The sequence below is a fragment of the Carcharodon carcharias genome, chromosome 14, assembly GCF_017639515.1.
Source record: "Carcharodon carcharias isolate sCarCar2 chromosome 14, sCarCar2.pri, whole genome shotgun sequence".
In the NCBI taxonomy this organism is placed as follows: Eukaryota; Metazoa; Chordata; class Chondrichthyes; order Lamniformes; family Lamnidae; genus Carcharodon; species Carcharodon carcharias.
In genome coordinates this window covers 15,612,127-15,630,208 of record NC_054480.1, presented here as the reverse complement: position 1 = coordinate 15,630,208, position 18,082 = coordinate 15,612,127, and the positions used below count along the sequence as shown (strand labels likewise).

Sequence of the window (18,082 nt, the reverse complement as noted above, 5' to 3'; positions counted from 1 at the left end):
AACCATTGTTACTGCTTTATTTTCCAAGTGGTTCTGTCACTGGACTGGTAATACAGAGCTCTGCCACTAAATAATTGGTTGTGAGTTATGGAGAAAGGTTACTTAAACTAATCCTGTATTCCCACGGAACGGAGAAAGTTGAGGAGTGATTTTTGATTGGGGATTTTAGAATTTTGAATGGAATTGGTAGGGTAGATGGAAACTTTTCCCATTGGCGGGAGAGTCCACAACAACCTTAAATCAAGGCCACTTGCGCAAGAAGTTAGGAAATACCACTTCATAAAAAGGATAGTAGAAGTATGACACACTCTTCCACAAAAAGCAATAGATGCTAACTCATTAGTAATTTTACATGAGTGATCAACAGATTTTTGCTAGCCAAGGGATAAAGGAACATGAAGCTAAGGCAGGGATTTGGCAATGGAATATAGGGCAGCCATGATTTCACCAAATGGCAGACCAGGCTCGGGGGGCTGAATGGTCAACTCCCATTCCTAATTAAACTCTGACTAACCCCAGGCTGATTTGCTTAACACCTTAAAAGGGACAGGACAGCTTATGTAACACCCCATCTTAGCAGTAGGATAGTATGCTTAAATAGATGGTATGTTTATATCACTCTGAAGATAAATGAGCAACACGGTAGGAGATCTGTTATTCTTGTTAGAAATGTACATGTTAAAAATACATTTAAAAATCTGTAAATTCCTTCAATGCTTTAATATAAGGGTAGTAAATTATGTCACTACGACTCTAAATTAGCCAACTTTGGGTATTGCAGCAAGTTACCGTCTTGAAACCATGGTAAAGCATCTTCAAATCATATATTGTGGCTTGCGCTATCCTAATGATTGAGTTGCTGAAGACAAGTGTTTAATTTAAGTCTTCCTCTTTGAGACTGTTAATTCTTCACTTCTGTAGTAATTGAGGTGCGATGGCACAGTGGTATTGTCACTGGACTAGTAATCCAGAGACCCAGGGAAATGCTCTGGGGTTCGAATCCCATCACTACAAATGGTGGAATTTGAACTGAATAAAGGTCTGGAATTAGAAACCCAATAATGATGATGTAAAAATCCAGCCAGTTCACTAATATCCTTTAGGGAAGGAAATCTGTCGTCCTTACCTGGTCTGGCCTACATGTGACTCCGGTCCCACAGCAATGTCGTTGACTCTTAAATGCCCTCTGAAATGGCCTATCCAACTGCTACAAAGTCCATAAGGAATGGAACCAGACTTGGGACCAGAAACGACAATGACACACTCAGCTCTGTCCACCCTGCAAAGACCCCTTCACTAACATCTGGGGGTACCTTACGGATAATGTCCAGGATGCCACCACCACCAGGACAGACCCAGCGACCCCGTGGTATACAGTCGGGAGGGAGTTGCCCTGGGAGTCACCAAAATTGACACCATGAAGTCTCATGGCATTAGGTCAAACAAGATTACCACTTGCCCCCTCAGCTGATGAATCAGTGTTCCTCCATATTAAACACCACTTGGAGAAAGCGTTGAGGGTGGCAAGGGCACAGAATGTACTCTGGGTGGGGGACTTCTTTGCCCATCATCAAGAGTGGCTCAGTAGCACCACTACTGACCGAGCTGGCTGAGCCCTAAAGGACATAGCTGCTGGATTGGGTCTGTGGCAGGTGGTGAGGGAACCAATGAGAGAGAAACATACTTGTTCTCATCCTCACCAATCTGCCTGCCACAAATGCATCAGTCCATGACAGTATCGGTTAGAGTGACCACCGCACAGTTCTTGTGGAGCTGAAGTCCCCTCTTCTCATTAAGGATACCCTCCATTGTGTTGCATGGCACCACCACCATGCTTAATGGGATAGATTTCAAACAGATTGAGCAATTGTAGACTGGGCATCCATGAGGGCTGTGAGCCATCAGCAGCAGCGGAATTGTACTCAACCACAATCTGTAACCTCATCGTCCGGCATATCCCCAACTCTACCATTGCCACCAAGCCAGCGGATCAACCCTCGTTCAATGAAGAGTGCAGGAGGGCATGCCAGGAGCAGCACCAGGCATACCTAAAAATGAGGTGTCAACCTGGTGAAGCTACAACACAGGACCACTTGCGTGCCAAACGGCATAAGTATTATGCAACAGAGCTAAGAGATCCCACAACCAATGGATCAAATCTAAGCTCTACAGTCCTGCCACATCCAGTCGTGAATGGTGGTGGACAATTAACCAACTCACTGGAACAGGAGACTCCACAAATATCCCCATCCTCATTGATGGAGTCCAGCATGTCACTGCAAAAAATAAGGCTGAAGCATTTGCAACAATCTTCAGCCAGAAGTGCCAAGTGGATGATCCATCTTGGCCTCCTCCGGAGGTCCCCAACATCACAGATGCCAGTCTTCAGCCAATTTGATTCACTCCTGGTGATATCAAGAAATGGCTGAAGGCACTGGATACTGCAAAGGCGGTGGGTCTGTCAAGATTCTGGCAATAGTACTGAAGGTTTGTGCTCCAGAACTTGCTGCACCCCAAGCCAAGCTACAACACTGGCATCTACCCAGCAATGTGGGAAATTGCCCAGGTGTGTCCTGAGCAAAAAGCAGGACAAATTCAACTCAGCAAATTACCACCCCATCAGTCTACTTTCAATCATCAGTAAAGTGATGGAAGGAGTCGTCAACAGCACTATCAAGTGGCAATTACTTAGCAATGACCTGCTCATTGATGTCGATTTGGATTATGCCAGTTAAGCTCCTGACCTCATTACAGTCCAAGCATGGGCAAAAGAGCTGAACTCCAGAGGTGAGGTGAGAGCGACTGCCCTTGACATCAAGGCTACATTTGACCATGTGTGGCATTATGGAACCTTAGCAAAACTAGAGTCACTGGGATCATGGGGAAAATTCTCTGCTGGTTGCAGTCGTTCCTAGCACAAAGGAAGATGTTTGTGGCTGTTGGAGGTCAATCATTGCAGTCCCAGAACATCACTGCAGGAGTTCCTCAGAGTACTATCCTTGGTCCAACCATCTTCAGCTGCTTCATCAATGACCTTCCTTCCATCATAAGGTGAGAAGCGGAGATGTTCGCTGCTGATTGCATGATGTTCCCCATTCGTGACGACTCAGATACTGAAGCAGTCCATGTCCAAATGCAGCGAGACCTGGATAATACCCAGCCTTGGGCTGAGAAGTGCGAAATAACATTCACATCATACAAGTGTCAGGCAATGACTATCCCCAACAAGAAAGAATCTAACCTTCGCCCTTTGACATTCAATGGCATTACCATCGCTGAATCCCCCACTATCAACATCTTGGGAGGGTCACCATTGACCAGAAACTTGATTGGACCAATTACATAAATACTGTGGCTACAAGTGCAGGTCAGAGGCTGGGAATTCTGTAGTGAGTAACTCACCTCCTGACTCTCCAAACCCTGTCCACAAGTCAAGAGTGTGATGGAATACTCTCCACTTATCTGAGTGCAGCTCCAACAACACTCAGAAGCTGGACACCATCCATGACAAAGCAGCCCATTTGATTGGCACCCCAATCACAAACATCCACTTCCTCTGCCACCGACGCACAGTGGCAGCAGTGTGTACTATCTACAAGATGCGCTGCAGGAACTCTACAAGGCTCCTTAGGCAGCACCTTCCATCGTCACGACCACTATCATCTAGAAGGACAAGAGTAGCAGACAGATGGGAACACCACCACCTGGAAGTTCCCCTCCAAGTCATATACCATCCAGACTTGGAAATATATCGCCGCTCCTTCACTGTCACTGGGTCAAAATCCTGGAATTCCCTCCCTAACAGTGCCACATGGACTGCAGCAGTTCAAGAAGGCAGCTCACCACTACCTTCTCAAGGGCAACTAAGGATGGGCAATAAATGCCAAGACAGCGACATCCAGATCCCATGAATAACTAAAGAAAAAGGTTGGCTTCAACATCAATTATGGAGGGAGGGGTGGAGAAATTGTCTACTCTTAATTGTTATCTAGTGACCTGTGCTATGATATTTGTTTGCTTTTGTGCACCTCTCTTCAGGAACACTGCCCTCTTTTGCATGATGTAACGTGCTTTTATGAAACTGCATCCTCTAGCTTGCTGTGGACATCATCTTGGGAGGCTCTGAAGATGGTGAAGAGAGGCTTGTGTTTATTTCAGTGCCTCTCATGACTTCTGCACATCCAAGTGCTTTACAGCCAATTAAGCACTTTTGAAGTGTAATCACTGCTGTAATATAGGAAACACAGCAACCAATTTGTATGCATCAACAGCTATGGGATAATGGTGACAATGACCAGATAATCTGTTACCATGTGATGTTGATTGAGGGATAAATATTGGCCAGGAAGCCAGGGATAATTCCTCTGCTCTTCTACACTGCTCCATGGTATCTTTTCATTCACCTGTGAGGGCGGATGGGGCTTTGCTTTTGCAGCATCTCCAACAATGCAGCACTTGCTCAGTAACTCCATTGGAGTGTCTACCTTGATTTCTGTGCTCGAATCCTGGAATGGGACAGCCTCCTAAGTCAGAGACGTCAGTGCTACCAACTGACCTGCAGCTGAAACCTGTATGGATTTATGATCAGTTAATATATGGAGATATATCTTAAAAGATTTGTGTTGGTGCAGCCTCACTTGTAGCAGAGTATAAATGTTCTGATTGTGTAGTGAGGACCCTTCAGGCTTTGCTGCAATCTTGTTAAATAACTCTTCCCTGCTCTCTCACTTTCAGCACTGTAGAAGTGGATGAATTTACTGCTGGCCTCTTCCACATCTACAAGCAGGTGCTCGAAGAAGGTATTACCCAGGTAGTAATCTTGTTTTATCCTAGTAGGGGCAGACAGGGAAACTGAACCTTTTTGAAAAGTAAGTGATTGTTCTATTTTCATCAGGATTTTTAATTTTAAACAGCAGTGTGTCAGCAATTGTGTGAATGTTAAGGTCCTCTTGAACTGTGGGAAACGTTCAGCAAAACAGTTTATACAATCCGACCTTTTACACTTGGGTCACGTGTGGAGAGGTTTGTGAGCTGTGTCATCCACTATCGCCAGCAGCTTTGGAAACAATTCAAGTGAAGTGAGGAATTAAAAGTTATCGGGCAAAATGTGTACTGCTGCAACATGAAAGCCTGTTGGTTCTAAAGTTCTGAAGTTTTGGGACTGTGTTAAACATAACTTGAAGCTGTGGTGTACTTTTATTAATGGAATGTCTTTTTTCTCCCTTTCCCTGCCACCTTCCCATTTATCGTCCTCTGCTGGACATATGAAACATTCCAACCCTTAATTGCAATATCCTGTGATACTCCTAGTTGGTCACTCTTGACCTGATCAGTTAACTTGAGCAGTATGTGACGGGATCAGTGACCTAGTCTATTCTGCAATGCTGCTTGATACACTGACATAGGAAGGGACAGGCAGAGGCCGTTCAGCCCTTCGAACCTAACCTGTTGCCATTCAGTGGCATTAGGGATGATCTTTGTTAATTCCATCTGCTTGCCATGGTCCTGTAGCCCTCATCTGACAATTTCAAATCTGTTAATGATTTGTTTCAGTTGTACCCCACATGCCCCCTTAACTCCCACCCTGACCTCAACAGTTTTTGTTTGTAGTGGTAGGGAGTAAGTTCCATAGCCAGTTTGAGAGTGACCTCTGTGGAAAGGGAGTGGGTAAGATTGGTGGGGGTCATGTGGGACAAAAATATGGATCTTCAGATTCTTAAAGGATCAGGCACTACTTAAAATCTATGCATGTGTAAATTGAAGAAGGAAGCATTTTGTGCTACATGTGCCTCAGCTCTTTTGTTCTTTAAATCAACTAAGATATATTTTTTTTCCTTCCCTTTCCTCGTTCAGGCTATTACTTTAGGTATAAACAGATCTGACTACATGTTTGACAGAGGAACTGATCACAGCCCTTCCTTGAAACAAATCGAAATTAATACCATTGCTGCTAGTTACGCAGGGCTAGCTGAGCGGGTCCCAGATGTACATCGGTAAGAGCTGAACTAGTGATTTTGACAGCTTAATTGAAATTGATCTTTTCTTTGGTAGATAAATAATTGTCTGTCTTCTGCAAGAGGCTTTTGGAGTGCATGTACCAGCAGGAACCAGTGGGGCTGAATGGACTGATTCTGTGCTGCTAAAATTCTGTGTTTTCATTCATTGCTTTTTATTCTTTCATGGGATGTGGGTGTCACTGGCAAGGCCACCACTTGTTGCCCATCTCTAGTTGCCCTTCAAGTGGGTGGCTTGCTAGGCCATTTCAGAAGGGAGTTAAGAGTCAACCACATTGCTGTGGGTCTGGAGTCACATGTCAGCCAGACCAGGTAAGGATGGCAAATTTCCTTCCCTAAAGGACTTTAGTGAATCAGATGGGTTTTTACGATAACAGTTTGACAACAGTCTCATGGTCACCATTCCTGAGACTAGCTTTTAACCCCAGATTTTATTAATTGTATTTAAATTCCACCAGCTGCTATATTGGGATTTAAACCAATGTTCCCAGACTATTAGTCTGTTTCTGGATTACTGGTCCAGTGTCACTAGTACTATGCCGCCATCTCCCCCGTGGATGTAGGTATCATATATAGTGTTGTAGGTGGCTCTCCACTGGCTCCAATGTAACATCTCTGGGTTAGAGCTGTGCAGACTGGAATTACACTGGGATCGATTCCTGGTCTATCCTGTGTTCACTTCAGTTCCCTTGGATTTCAGAAAATAAACTTGGTTCGGGCTCCTGCAGCTAAACAAATGAGCCAAGGGATCAGCGTTCCTATTACATTTATAAATTTTGCGAGAACTCTTTCAAAATCATAAAGCACAGAAGGAGACCATTCAGCCCATTGCGCCTCTGCTGGCTCTTTGAAAGAGCTACCCAATTAGTTCCACTTCCAAGCCCTTTCCCCATCGCTTTGGAAATGATTCCCTTTCAGATGTTCAGCTGATTCTGTTTTTGAAGTTATTGAATCAGCTCCCACTACCCTTTCAGGTAGTGCATTCCAGATCATCATAACACCTGCTTGCATTAAAAAAAAAACTTCTTGTCTCTCTCTCTCTCTCTCTCTCTCTCCTGGGTCTTTTGCCAGTTATCTTAAATCTGTCGTCTCCTGCCAATGGAAACAGTTTCTCTCAATCTATTATTAAAACTCCTCATTTTTGAAGACCTCCATTAATCTCTTCTTAACCTTCTCTGCTTTCGAGAGCAATCTGAAATTCTCCAGTTTCTCCGCATAACTGAAGCCCGTCATCCCTGGCACCATTCTGGTAATCCTCTTCTACACTCTCTTCAAGACCTTTACATCCTTAAGTATGGTTTGAGTTGGCCACAGTGCCCTATTTAATGGCTAACCAGTGATAAGTTTATTGCAACCTCCTTGCTTTTGTATTCCAACCATTATTTATAAAGTTTGTCTGTTTGTCTGGACAATTACATTAACTTGCCTTTAAAGATTTGTGCACCTGAGCCAGTAGGTCTTGCACATGCTTCAAAATTATACCATGGAACCATAGAAAAGTTACAGCACAGAAGGAGGCCATTTGGCCCATCTTGTCCATGCCAGCCCGAGGACACCCAGGTGCCCTTTCTAATCCCACCTTCCTGCACCTGGCCCATAGCCCTGCAGCTAACAGCACTTTAGGTGCAGATCCAGGTACTTTTTAAGAGTTTAGAGTTTCTGCCTCTACCACCAACTTGGGCGGCGAATTCCAGACACCCTCTACCCTCTGTGTATAAAAAAAAAGTTCTTCCTCATGTCCCCCCTACACCTTTTGCCACTTATCTTGAATCTATGTCCCCTGGTTCTAGAATTCTCCTCCAAGGGAAACAATTTTATCCTGTCCACTCTATCTATTCCCCTCATAATTTTGTTACACCTCAATCAAGTCACCTCTCAGCCGCCTTTGTTCTAAGGAAAATAACCCCAACCGATCCAATCTCTCCTCGTAGCTACACTTTTCTAACCCTGGCATCATTCTTGTAAACCTCCTCTGCACTTTCTCCAGAGCTGTTACGCCTTTCCTGTAATGTGGTGACCAGAACTGCACACAATACTCCAGTTGTGGCCTCACCAGTGTTTTACACAATTCCAACATTATATCCTTACTTTTATATTCTATACCTCTGCCAATGAGGGAGAGCATTCCATATGCCTTCTTTACAACCTTGTCAACTTGAACTGCTGCCTTCAGGGACCTGTGTACTTGTACGCCAAGATCTCTCACTTCATCTACCCCTTTTAGTATATTCCCATTTATTGTGTACCACTTAAGTGTTACCTAGTTTTTAATTAACTCAGTGAGGCAGTGGAACTTTTATGGTGTCTTTTTGTTTCCTTATTTCATGCAGGCATGTCCTGAACTTCTGGGGAAAATCTGATGAAGCAGCTAAGATCTTAACTAACAATGCAATAAAAGGAATTTCTGAAGGAATTGCAAAAGCCTGTCAAATGTATGGGTCATCAGAGTAAGTAACTTTCGAACTCTAGCCAGACTGGTAACTGGTATTTGGGATGGACAGAGGAGAAAGAATCTCATTTAGTGTTCCGACGCCTCCCCAGGTGAGGTTCCCCAAAGTGGTCGATCCAGACGAGACCCCTCAAACTGTCAGCATCTGGCTGGGACACCCCCATATTTTGATGCCCCAGATGAGGAGGGATGGACTGACTCCCTGTCTTTATTTAGCAAACCCCCCCGCACCCCGCCCTTGTTGGTCACAATGAGATTTAATCTTAAAAAAAAAAAATCCCTTTCACGATCCCTTTTTCCCAGGCCCAACTGTTCTGGTTTTGAAGGAACCAATTTGATCAGACTTTCATGAGTTAAACTACTAAAATCAAGAAAGGATAAAACACATGCGTATACGGTCATACAGATTAAGAGTAAGAATGTAGCTTGAAGTAAGTGAATCTATATGTATATTTTTAAAAAAGGTATACAGAACAGTCCTTGGCTCGTGGGGAGTAGATGATTGAACAATGCAGCTGTTGTGATTCGAGGTTCCAGTAGAGTTGACTCTGGTTGCGAATAATCGGCTTTGAGGTTCCAATAGTGTTGAATTCGGTAGAGAAAGAGAGAGATTGGGATACCTGTAAAGTGGCCATTTGCAGAGGCACTGTCTGTGACTGTTACTTCTGAGTCAAACTTCCAACACTTTTTTTTTGAGAAATATACTTTATTCATAAAATATTTGGAAGAACATTACAAAACATTTCAAAATCACCATCACAAAGAGTACAATCGGTTTCGACTTTTACACATGGATCATGAGGTGCATCAATGCAATCAGTGAATATTACAATCATTTCAATATGGTCATTACAGACAATGGAATTGGAGTTATCAACATACATCATGTTGCATTCTTGAGGTGCTTCAATACAATTATAATACAATTAGTACTCAATGTGTATATTCATTGTGAGCTGTACAGCACCGAGGGTCTCTCAACAGTTCCCAGCCCCTCGATGCACTACGGCAGAAAGGTCTTAGACAGCGACCTTTCCCCATTGCGCTTTGCGGCAGCTGTCCCAAGCTTTAGTGCGTCCCTCAGCACGTAGTCCCGGACTTTGGAATGTGCCAGTCTGCAACACTCGGTCGGGGACAACTCTTTGCGTTGGAAGTTTCAGGCAGACCAAAGAGCATCTTTCACCGAGTTGATGATCCTCCAGCTGCAGTTGATGTTTGTCTCGGTGTGTATCCCCGGGAACAGCCCATAGAGCACAGAGTCCTGTGTCACAGAACTGCTCGGGATGAACCTCGACAGAAACCACTGCATCTCTCTCCAGACCTTCTTTGCAAAGACACAATCTACAAGGAGGTGAACAACGGTCTCGTCCCCACCACAGCCACCTCGAGGGCAACGTGCAGAGGGGGTGAGACTCCTGGCGTGTAGGAAGGATCTGACCGGGAGGGCCTTTCTCACCATCAGCCAAGCTACATCTTGGTGCTTGTTGGAAAGTTCTGGTGATGAGGCATTCTGCCAAACGACTGACAGTCTGCTCGGGGAACCATCCCACAGGATCCAACCTCCTTTTCCCCAGGGCCTCTAAGACGTTACGTGCTGACCACTGCCTGATGGACTTGTGGTCAAAGGTGTTTCTCTGCATAAATTTTCCCACGAGGGACAGGTGGTACGGCACGGTCCAACTACTGGGAGCGTTCCGCGGCAGCGTGGCCAGGCCCATCCTTCACAACACCGGGGACAGGTAGAACCTCAGCACGTAGTGACACTTGGTGTCTGCGTACCGAGGATCTATGCACAGCTGGATGCAGCCGCACACAAAGGTGGCCATCAGTATGAGGGCGATGTTGAGCACGTTTTTCCCCCCCTTATTTAGAGGCTTGTACATCGCGTCCCTGTGGACATGATCCATTTTCGACCTCCAGATAAAGTGGAAGATGGCTCGGGTGATCGCCATCGCGCAGGAGTCTGGAATGGGCCAGACCTGCGCCACGTGCAGCAACAGCGAGAGTGCCTCACACCTGATGACCAGGTTCTTACCTGCAATGGAGAGGGAGCGTCACTCCCACATGCCCAGTTTTCTCTGCACCATAGACACTCGCTCCTTTCAGTTTCTAACGCGTGCCCCGGTCCCTCCGAACCATATCCCCAGCACCTTCAGGCCGTCAACCCTGACAGTGAAGGGGACAAAGGATTGGTCAGCCCAGTTCCCAAAGAACATGACCTTGCTCTTCCCACGATTTACCTTGGCTCCAGAGACCAGTTGAAACTGGTCACAGATGTGGATCAGTCTGCGCACCGACAGCGGATCCGAGCAGAAGACGATGACATCATCCGTATACAAGGAGGCTTTGACCTGAGTGCCTCCACTGCCTGGGATCGTCACTCCTCTTATGCCTGGATCCTTCCTGATGGACTCAGCAAAGGGTTCTACACAACACACAAACAGGACAGGGGAGAGAGGGCAGCCTTGCCTGACTCCAGATTTAATCGGAAAGTTATCTGATTCCCACCCATTATTTGAGACTGCGCTACTGTTAGTGTAGAGCAGTTGGATCCAATTGTGAATTCCCTCCCCAAACCCCATTTTGGAGAGTACATCCACCATGTAGGTGTGCGATATTCTGTCAAAGGCCTTCTCTCGATCCAAGCTGATGAGGCAGGTGTCCGCACCCCTGTCCTGCACATAGGCAATTGTATCCCTGAGTAGTGCAAGGCTGTCAGAGATCTTCCTGCCAGGCACAGCGCAGGTCTGGTAAGGGTGGATCACCAATTCCAGAGCGGACTTGACCCGATTGGCGATGACCTTGGACAGAACCTTATAGTCCACATTCAACAGTGAAATGGGTCACCAATTTCTAATTGCCTCCCTTTCCCCCTTGTGCTTGTAGGTGAGGGTGATGATGCCTTTCCTCGTGGATTCTGACATGCTGCTGGCCAGGAGCATGCTCTCGTACACTTCTAGCAGGACCGGGCTGATCCAGTCCCACAGAGCCGAATACAACTCCGCCGGCAAGCCGTCGCTTCCGGGAGTTTTACTCTTCTCGAAGGACTCAAGGGCCTTAGTCAGTTTGTCTGGAGTTAGCGGTTTGTCCAGACTCTCCTATGTACTGTCATCTATGACCTCGGTGATAAGAGGACAGGAAGGACTGGGAGGCCGTGCTGTCTTTGGGCTTCACCTCATACAATCTGGCATAAAAGGATTTGCTGATCCTCAAAATGTCAGATTGCAATGGCTTTACTGAGCCATCTTCTTCCTTCAGGCTGCTGATCACAGAGCTCTCTCTGTGTACCTTTTGGAAGAAGAAACGTGAGCACGTCTCATCCTGCTCCATGGAGCGGACTCTGGAACTGAAGATGATCTTGGAAGCCACCGAGGCAAAGAGTGAGGCTTGCTGGCTCTTCACCTCTTGGAGTTCCTCCTTGACATCGACCCTCATCGACTGCAGCCGGAGCAGGTTCTGCATGTCTTTCTGGAGTCGGGACATTTCCCCCTGTTCTTTTCTAGTTTTCTGGACGCCTTTGAGGATGAAAAACCTCTTGATGTTTCCCTTGATCGCTTCCCACCAGTGTGTCAGTGACTCAAAGAGGGGTTACACGGTTCTCCAACCTCTATAATCCCTCTTGAGCTCCTCACTGTTCTCTGGGGTCAGCAGTTGCACATTTAGCTTCCATGCCCCCTGCCAACTCTCTGGTCTTCCTCTAAGTGACAGTCAGCCAGTAGGAGGCAGTGGTCAGAGAAGAACACCGGCTTGACATCGGTGGATCTGACTGCGAACGCATGGGAAATCTATCCTGGAATGGATGGACCCGCCTGGCCGCGACCAGGTGTATCTACGCTGCGCTCCATCTGCAGGGTTGCTGGAGACGTCGTGCAGCTTGGCATCCTTAACTGTTTCCATCAGGGATCTGGGCATAGCGCCCAATCTACTGTCGGCCCTGCCGGATCGTCCAGCCGCATCGATGATGCAGTTGAGATCACCGCCCAGAATGACCGGCCTGGAGGTCGCCAGCAGCAGTGGGAGCTGCTGAAAGATCGCCAGCTGCTCACCCTTTTGTGACGGGGCGTAGACGTTAATTAACCGGAGTGGGGCATTACGTCTGCTACGAGGAGGCGCCCGCCCACCACCTCCTTAATCTCGGAGACGGTGAAGTTGCCTCCCCGCAGCAGAATACCCAGGCCGGAGGCCAGCACTTGCTCTCCTCTCAATACAGCCACCAACAGACAGACATCAGGGCAGCTTTTCGGATTGCTTTTAATCTCTTCCTTGTATATTCCAAGTGGGAAGTGAATTCACAAATCTTTCTGGGCATTGCTCGTAGGATTTCTTGATGAGCTGCCACTTATATCCCATTATGTCCCATTGTCTTGTTTGGAGGGAGGAATTTGTTTCTGCAAGTCTTTACAAGTACCTTGTCTGGCAACAGAGTGGGGCTCCATTACCTCTGAGGGAGTCACCCAGCAGCATTCCAGCCAGTAGCTTGTGTGCATTTTTAAAAATACCTCCGGCCTTACTTTTAAAGTTCAATATTTCCAGATGCAATTTGGTGTTTCCCCTTCATTATCATGACGCTAGAATCAGTAAATCGGTCAACTGATGTTTGGAAAATTTTGTATTGGGCATCTGTGTCTTTCAAATGCATGTTATCTCTAAGTTTCTCCTCAAAGCTTTGCCTGTTGCTTGAGTTTAGTTCCATGTGTATTGCTGGTCTTTAGTGCCTTGCCCAGTATCCATTTCTGGTATCAACCCAGATAACATGTTGGGAGGATATTTGGTCATGTAAGCCATAAGATGGAGCAGAAGTAGGTAATTCGGCGCATCAAGTCTACTCCGCCATTCAATGAGATCATGGCTGACCTGATTAATCCTCAACTCCACTTTCCTGCCTTTTCCCCATAACCCTTGATTCCTTTACTGATTAAAAATCTGTCTATCCCTGCCTTGAATCTACTTAATGACCCAGCCTCTACAGCCCTCTGCAGTAAAGAGTTCCATAGATTAACTACCCTCTGAGAGAAGAAATTCCACTTCATCTCCATTTTAAATGGGCGACTCCTCACTCTGAGATTATGCTCTCTGGTTTTAGACGCTCCCACAAGGGGAAACAACCTCTCAGCATCTACCCTGTCAAGCCCCCTGATAATCTTAAGTGTCATATGTAAGGTCACCTCTAATTCTTCTAAATTCCAATGAGTACAGGCCCAACCTACTCAACCTCTCCTCTTAAGAAAATCCCTCCATATGTGGAATCAGCCTAGTGAACCTTCTCTGGACTGCCTCCAATGACAGTATATTTTTCCTTAGATAAGGGGACCAAAACTATTCACAGTATTCTAGGTGTGGTCTAACTAGTGTCTTGTATAGTTTTAGCAAGACTTCCCTATTTTTAAACTCCATTCCCTTGAAATAAAGGCCAGCATTCCATTTGCCTTCCCTATTACCTGCTGAACTTGTATGTTAGCTTTTTGGAATTCGTGCACAAGGACTCCCAAATCCCTCTATGCTGCAGCCTTCTGAAGTCTTTCTCTATTCTTCCTGCCAAAGTGCATAACCTCAGATTTTCCCACATTATTTTCCATCTGTCACTTTTTTACCCACTCACTTAACCTGTCTATATTCCTCTGTAAGACTCTTTGTGTCATCCTCACCACTTGCCTTCCCACCTATTTTTGTATCATCTGCAAATTTAAGTCGAGCCTAATTTTAGGATTACCCAATCTCTGGTATTTCCCGTTGATAGTGATGTCAGTCACGGCTGAGTCAGTAGACTCGCCTCTGAGTCAACAGGTAGTGGGTTCAGGTCCCATTCCAGTGACTTGAGCAGAAAGCTTAAAGTGCAGCACTCCCTTGGTGCTGCATTTCAGTGTTCGAGGTGTCACCTTTCAGTTGAGACCCTAAACCAAGACCACTTATACGTTCTCAGGCAAATTTAAAAGCACTATTCCAAAGTGGATCAGGGAAGTCCAGATCCACTTCAAACAACATTCTGAAACAGATTATTGGGCCATTATCATATTGTTGTTTGTGGGAGCTCACTGCACAACCTGGCTGCTGTCTCCTACATTACCAACAGTAGCTGTCTGTCAAACATTTTGTTAGTGCTTGTAAGGTGTCTTGGGTACTTTATGTTCAAGGTGCTGTATAAATGCAAGTTGATGTGACCACATTTCACTGGCAGTGAAGCTCTTTGGGACATAATGGGCGGTGTTATATAAATTCAGTCATTACAGCACAGAAGACCATAAGACATAGGAGCAGAAAATAGGCCATTCGGCCCATTGAGTCTGCTCCGCCATTCAATCATGGCTGATAAGTTTCTCAACCCCATTCTCCCGCCTTCTCCCTGTAACCTTTGATCCCCTTACCAATCAAGAACCTATCAACCTCGGTCTTAAATACACTCAATGACCTGGCCTCCACAGCCTACTGTGGCAATGAATTCCATAGATTCACCACTCTCTGGCTAAAGAAGTTTCTCCTCATCTCTGTTATGAAAGGTCTTCCCATTCCTCTGAGGCTGTGCCCTCGGGTCTTAGTCTCTCCTACTAATGGAAACATCTTCCCCATGTCCACTCTATCCAGGCCTTTCAGTATTCTGTAAGTTTCAATCAGATCCCCCCTCATCCTTCTAAACTCCATCGAGTATAGACCCAGAGTCCTCAAACGTTCCTCATATGTTAAGCCTTTCATTCCTGGGATCATTCTTGTGAACCTCCTCTGGACCCTCTCCAGGGCCATCAAGTTCATATATGCAAGCTTTCTTTCTTTGCACATCCAACAATAACACTAGTTGGCAATCTGGAGTGGAAACCCTGGATGAATTTCTTCTTCTTCTGCATGGGAGGCTGAGGTCCAACTTAAAATTCTAAACTCAACTCTGGCCGACATCAGCAAACTCACAGTGAATGGAGCCCGGAGCTTGCTGCTGAACAAGCTCAGATGGGTGCTCACGATGGTCAATTGAGCAATTTGGAGAACAAAAACCACCTAAAGTTTATTTTTGGCATTTTATACTTTCCCAATTTCAGCAGGACCACAACGTTAGTTGACCCACCAACTATTATTCTTGAATATTTAAACCTTTCCCCTTTGTTTTGAACTAACTTTATTTGGGAGTGAATGGTATATTTACTAAACTACTGCCATTTGGAATGTTAACCTCACAACGTGGTTTAAATCAAGCATAATAAAAATGGAATTCATTTCCATGATCCAGTGGTACTTTGCAGCAGCTGTCCTGTATGCTGTAGATACAACCGCTGGTTTTTCGTTTAATAAAACACAGCCGGACAAAATTCTTGAAAAAGAACCCAGCAAAGGACTGCTACAAGTCTTGGCATCCCGCGTAGTAATAAATGAGTAAATGAGGGACCCAGTCAGTATATTTGGTTTGGTATTTTTCGTCCACAATTTCGGACCAAGGACATTGTGTTCGACATGAATTTGAAGCGAATTGATGCGCATTGTTTGATACTAAGCTAATTGTACTTTTCCGTGTTTTTACCTAGGGCAGTGGTTCTCTTCCTGGTTGAAAAAGTCTCAAGGAATATCTTTGACCAACGCTGCTTGGAAATGGAGCTGTGGAATAAGTATGTGTCAACTGGGGTAGGTTAGTGAGGTTTGGGTTCAGTTTCATTGAATATCTGACCACATTTTCATTGTGATAGCTGCTGAGAAATGCATAGGGGCAGATTTACTGCAATCACTCCATTTCAGAAGTTGCTGAATATGTCTCTCTTTATTCATCATTTCTAGTAAGGTCTCAAACTATTTAAAATGCTTTTACGATTTCTATAGAAATATTGAGTAGGGAAACCTGTTGTGGAAATGTCTCCCCTCTTAAGGAGACCTAGACTGTGCAAAGTACTCCAGATGTGGCCTCACCAATGCCCTGTTTAATTGTTATAAGACTCCTTTACCCTTTTACTCCAATCACTTTGTAACAAGTGCTAACATGTCATTTGCCGCCTTAATTTTTTTTCTGTACCGCGGATTAACTTTGTGATTCATGTACAAGGACTCTCAAGACCCTTTGACTGAAAACATATTCTCTCTCAATTCAAAACAATTTGCTTTTTATTTTTCCTATGTAAGTGGATACTTCACAATTTACAACATTGCATTCGATCTACCATTTTTTTTTTGCTCACTTAAGGGAACAGCAGGTAGTGTAGTGGTACTGTTACTGGACTAATAATCCAGAGGCCTGGACTAATGCTCCAGAGACATGAGTTCCAATCCCACCATGGGAACTTAAATTCAATTAGTTAAGAAAAAATGTGGTATAAAATGCTAGTCTCGGAAAAACCCATCCAATTCACTGATGTCCTTACCAAATCTCGTCTACATGTGACTCCAGACCCACAGCATTATGGTTGACCCTTTACTGCCCTTTGAAATGTCACAGCCAACAACTCAGTTGTATTAAGAAGCCTGCCCTAAAGTCAAATAATAATAAAACAGGTTAAAACACCTATGCTCTGGAAATGACAGCGGCACACCCTTTGTTTTTAAAAAAAAAAGATTTTACTCATGTCTTTGTTTCTTTTACCAATCACCTTAAATCTGTGCCCTCTGGTTCTCGATCCTTCCACTAATGGGAACAGTTTCTCTTTGTCCACTCTGTCCAGACCCCTCATGATTTTGAACACCTCTCTCAAATATCCTCTCGGCCTTCTCTTTTTTGCTAAGGAGAAATCTGCTGTTTCTCCAACTCTAGGTGAGGCCAAGCCAGACCCTGCAGTATTTATGCAAAATTAAAACATCGGTAGTTTATTCTAAATTTGAGTGGCTGAATGCTTTTTCAGTTTCCACTTCAGGATTATTCATAAACTACCCTTTTATACCTTTTCAGTTTGTTGCATTCTATGGCCCTGTGTTTCCTGGGTCTATCCTGTTTTATCCAGTGCATTACACATCTCTTTATCTGAACGTGCACTGAGGCATGAGGGCCCACCACTAGCCCATTCTGCATAATAAGGGATAATAAAGGCAGAGGAACTGAAATGCATGGAAAATAAAGTGGAGAGTGGAAGAGAATGGAAAGTTAGCCATTTACTGGTACTTTGAGCTTTTCTTTCTTCATTTCCCCCAATATTGTTGAAAAGAGACTTGCTGAAGCTTTTTGTCTTGCTCTCGTCAGGGCCAGTGGTAGGGTGCCAAATTTTAAACGATCACAACAATTTACACTACAGGTGAAAAGGATGCTGATTATTCAGCAAGTCGACTCTTGATTGGCTGAGGTGTTGCCATGGAGAAAGCAACATGGAGCTATAGACTCAGAGCCCCGTGTACTTCAGTAAAGGCACAAGGCTTGAACATATTCCTTTTGTTTGCAGAGAACGGGTCCCTGTATATGTATGTGTTTCGCTTCTAGCAAGCGTAAATGAGCCACATTATGAACTCGACTGATTATCTTAAATTGGTTGTTAGTGCAGCTATTAGCGCACTAAGGATTGTTCAGCAAGTGCTGCCCAATCTCAGAATCACATCGAACTGTAGCCATTTTGTTTTACAAGCGCGGGCTGATTGAGCACAGTCTGTACTCTGCCTGTTGTGCACAACCGAAGGAAAACGCTATTTGATTTGATCAGCCAACCACTGGGGCGTACAACTTATGTAC

General features: G+C 45.0%; 1 protein-coding gene across 1 annotated transcript in view; it reads left to right on the top strand.

Moving 5' to 3' along the window:
• Nucleotides 1–4,734: 4,734 nt before the first annotated feature.
• gss (glutathione synthetase) overlaps nucleotides 4,735–18,082 on the top strand; it is a 30,406-nt gene continuing 17,058 nt past the window's right edge. The window contains exons 1-4 of the mRNA XM_041205423.1: nucleotides 4,735–4,810; nucleotides 5,854–5,993; nucleotides 8,345–8,461; nucleotides 15,969–16,049. Coding sequence (XP_041061357.1) covers nucleotides 5,887–5,993; nucleotides 8,345–8,461; nucleotides 15,969–16,049 — 305 coding nt within the window. The 5' untranslated portion in view covers nucleotides 4,735–4,810; nucleotides 5,854–5,886. The remainder of the gene's footprint in view (nucleotides 4,811–5,853; nucleotides 5,994–8,344; nucleotides 8,462–15,968; nucleotides 16,050–18,082) is intronic.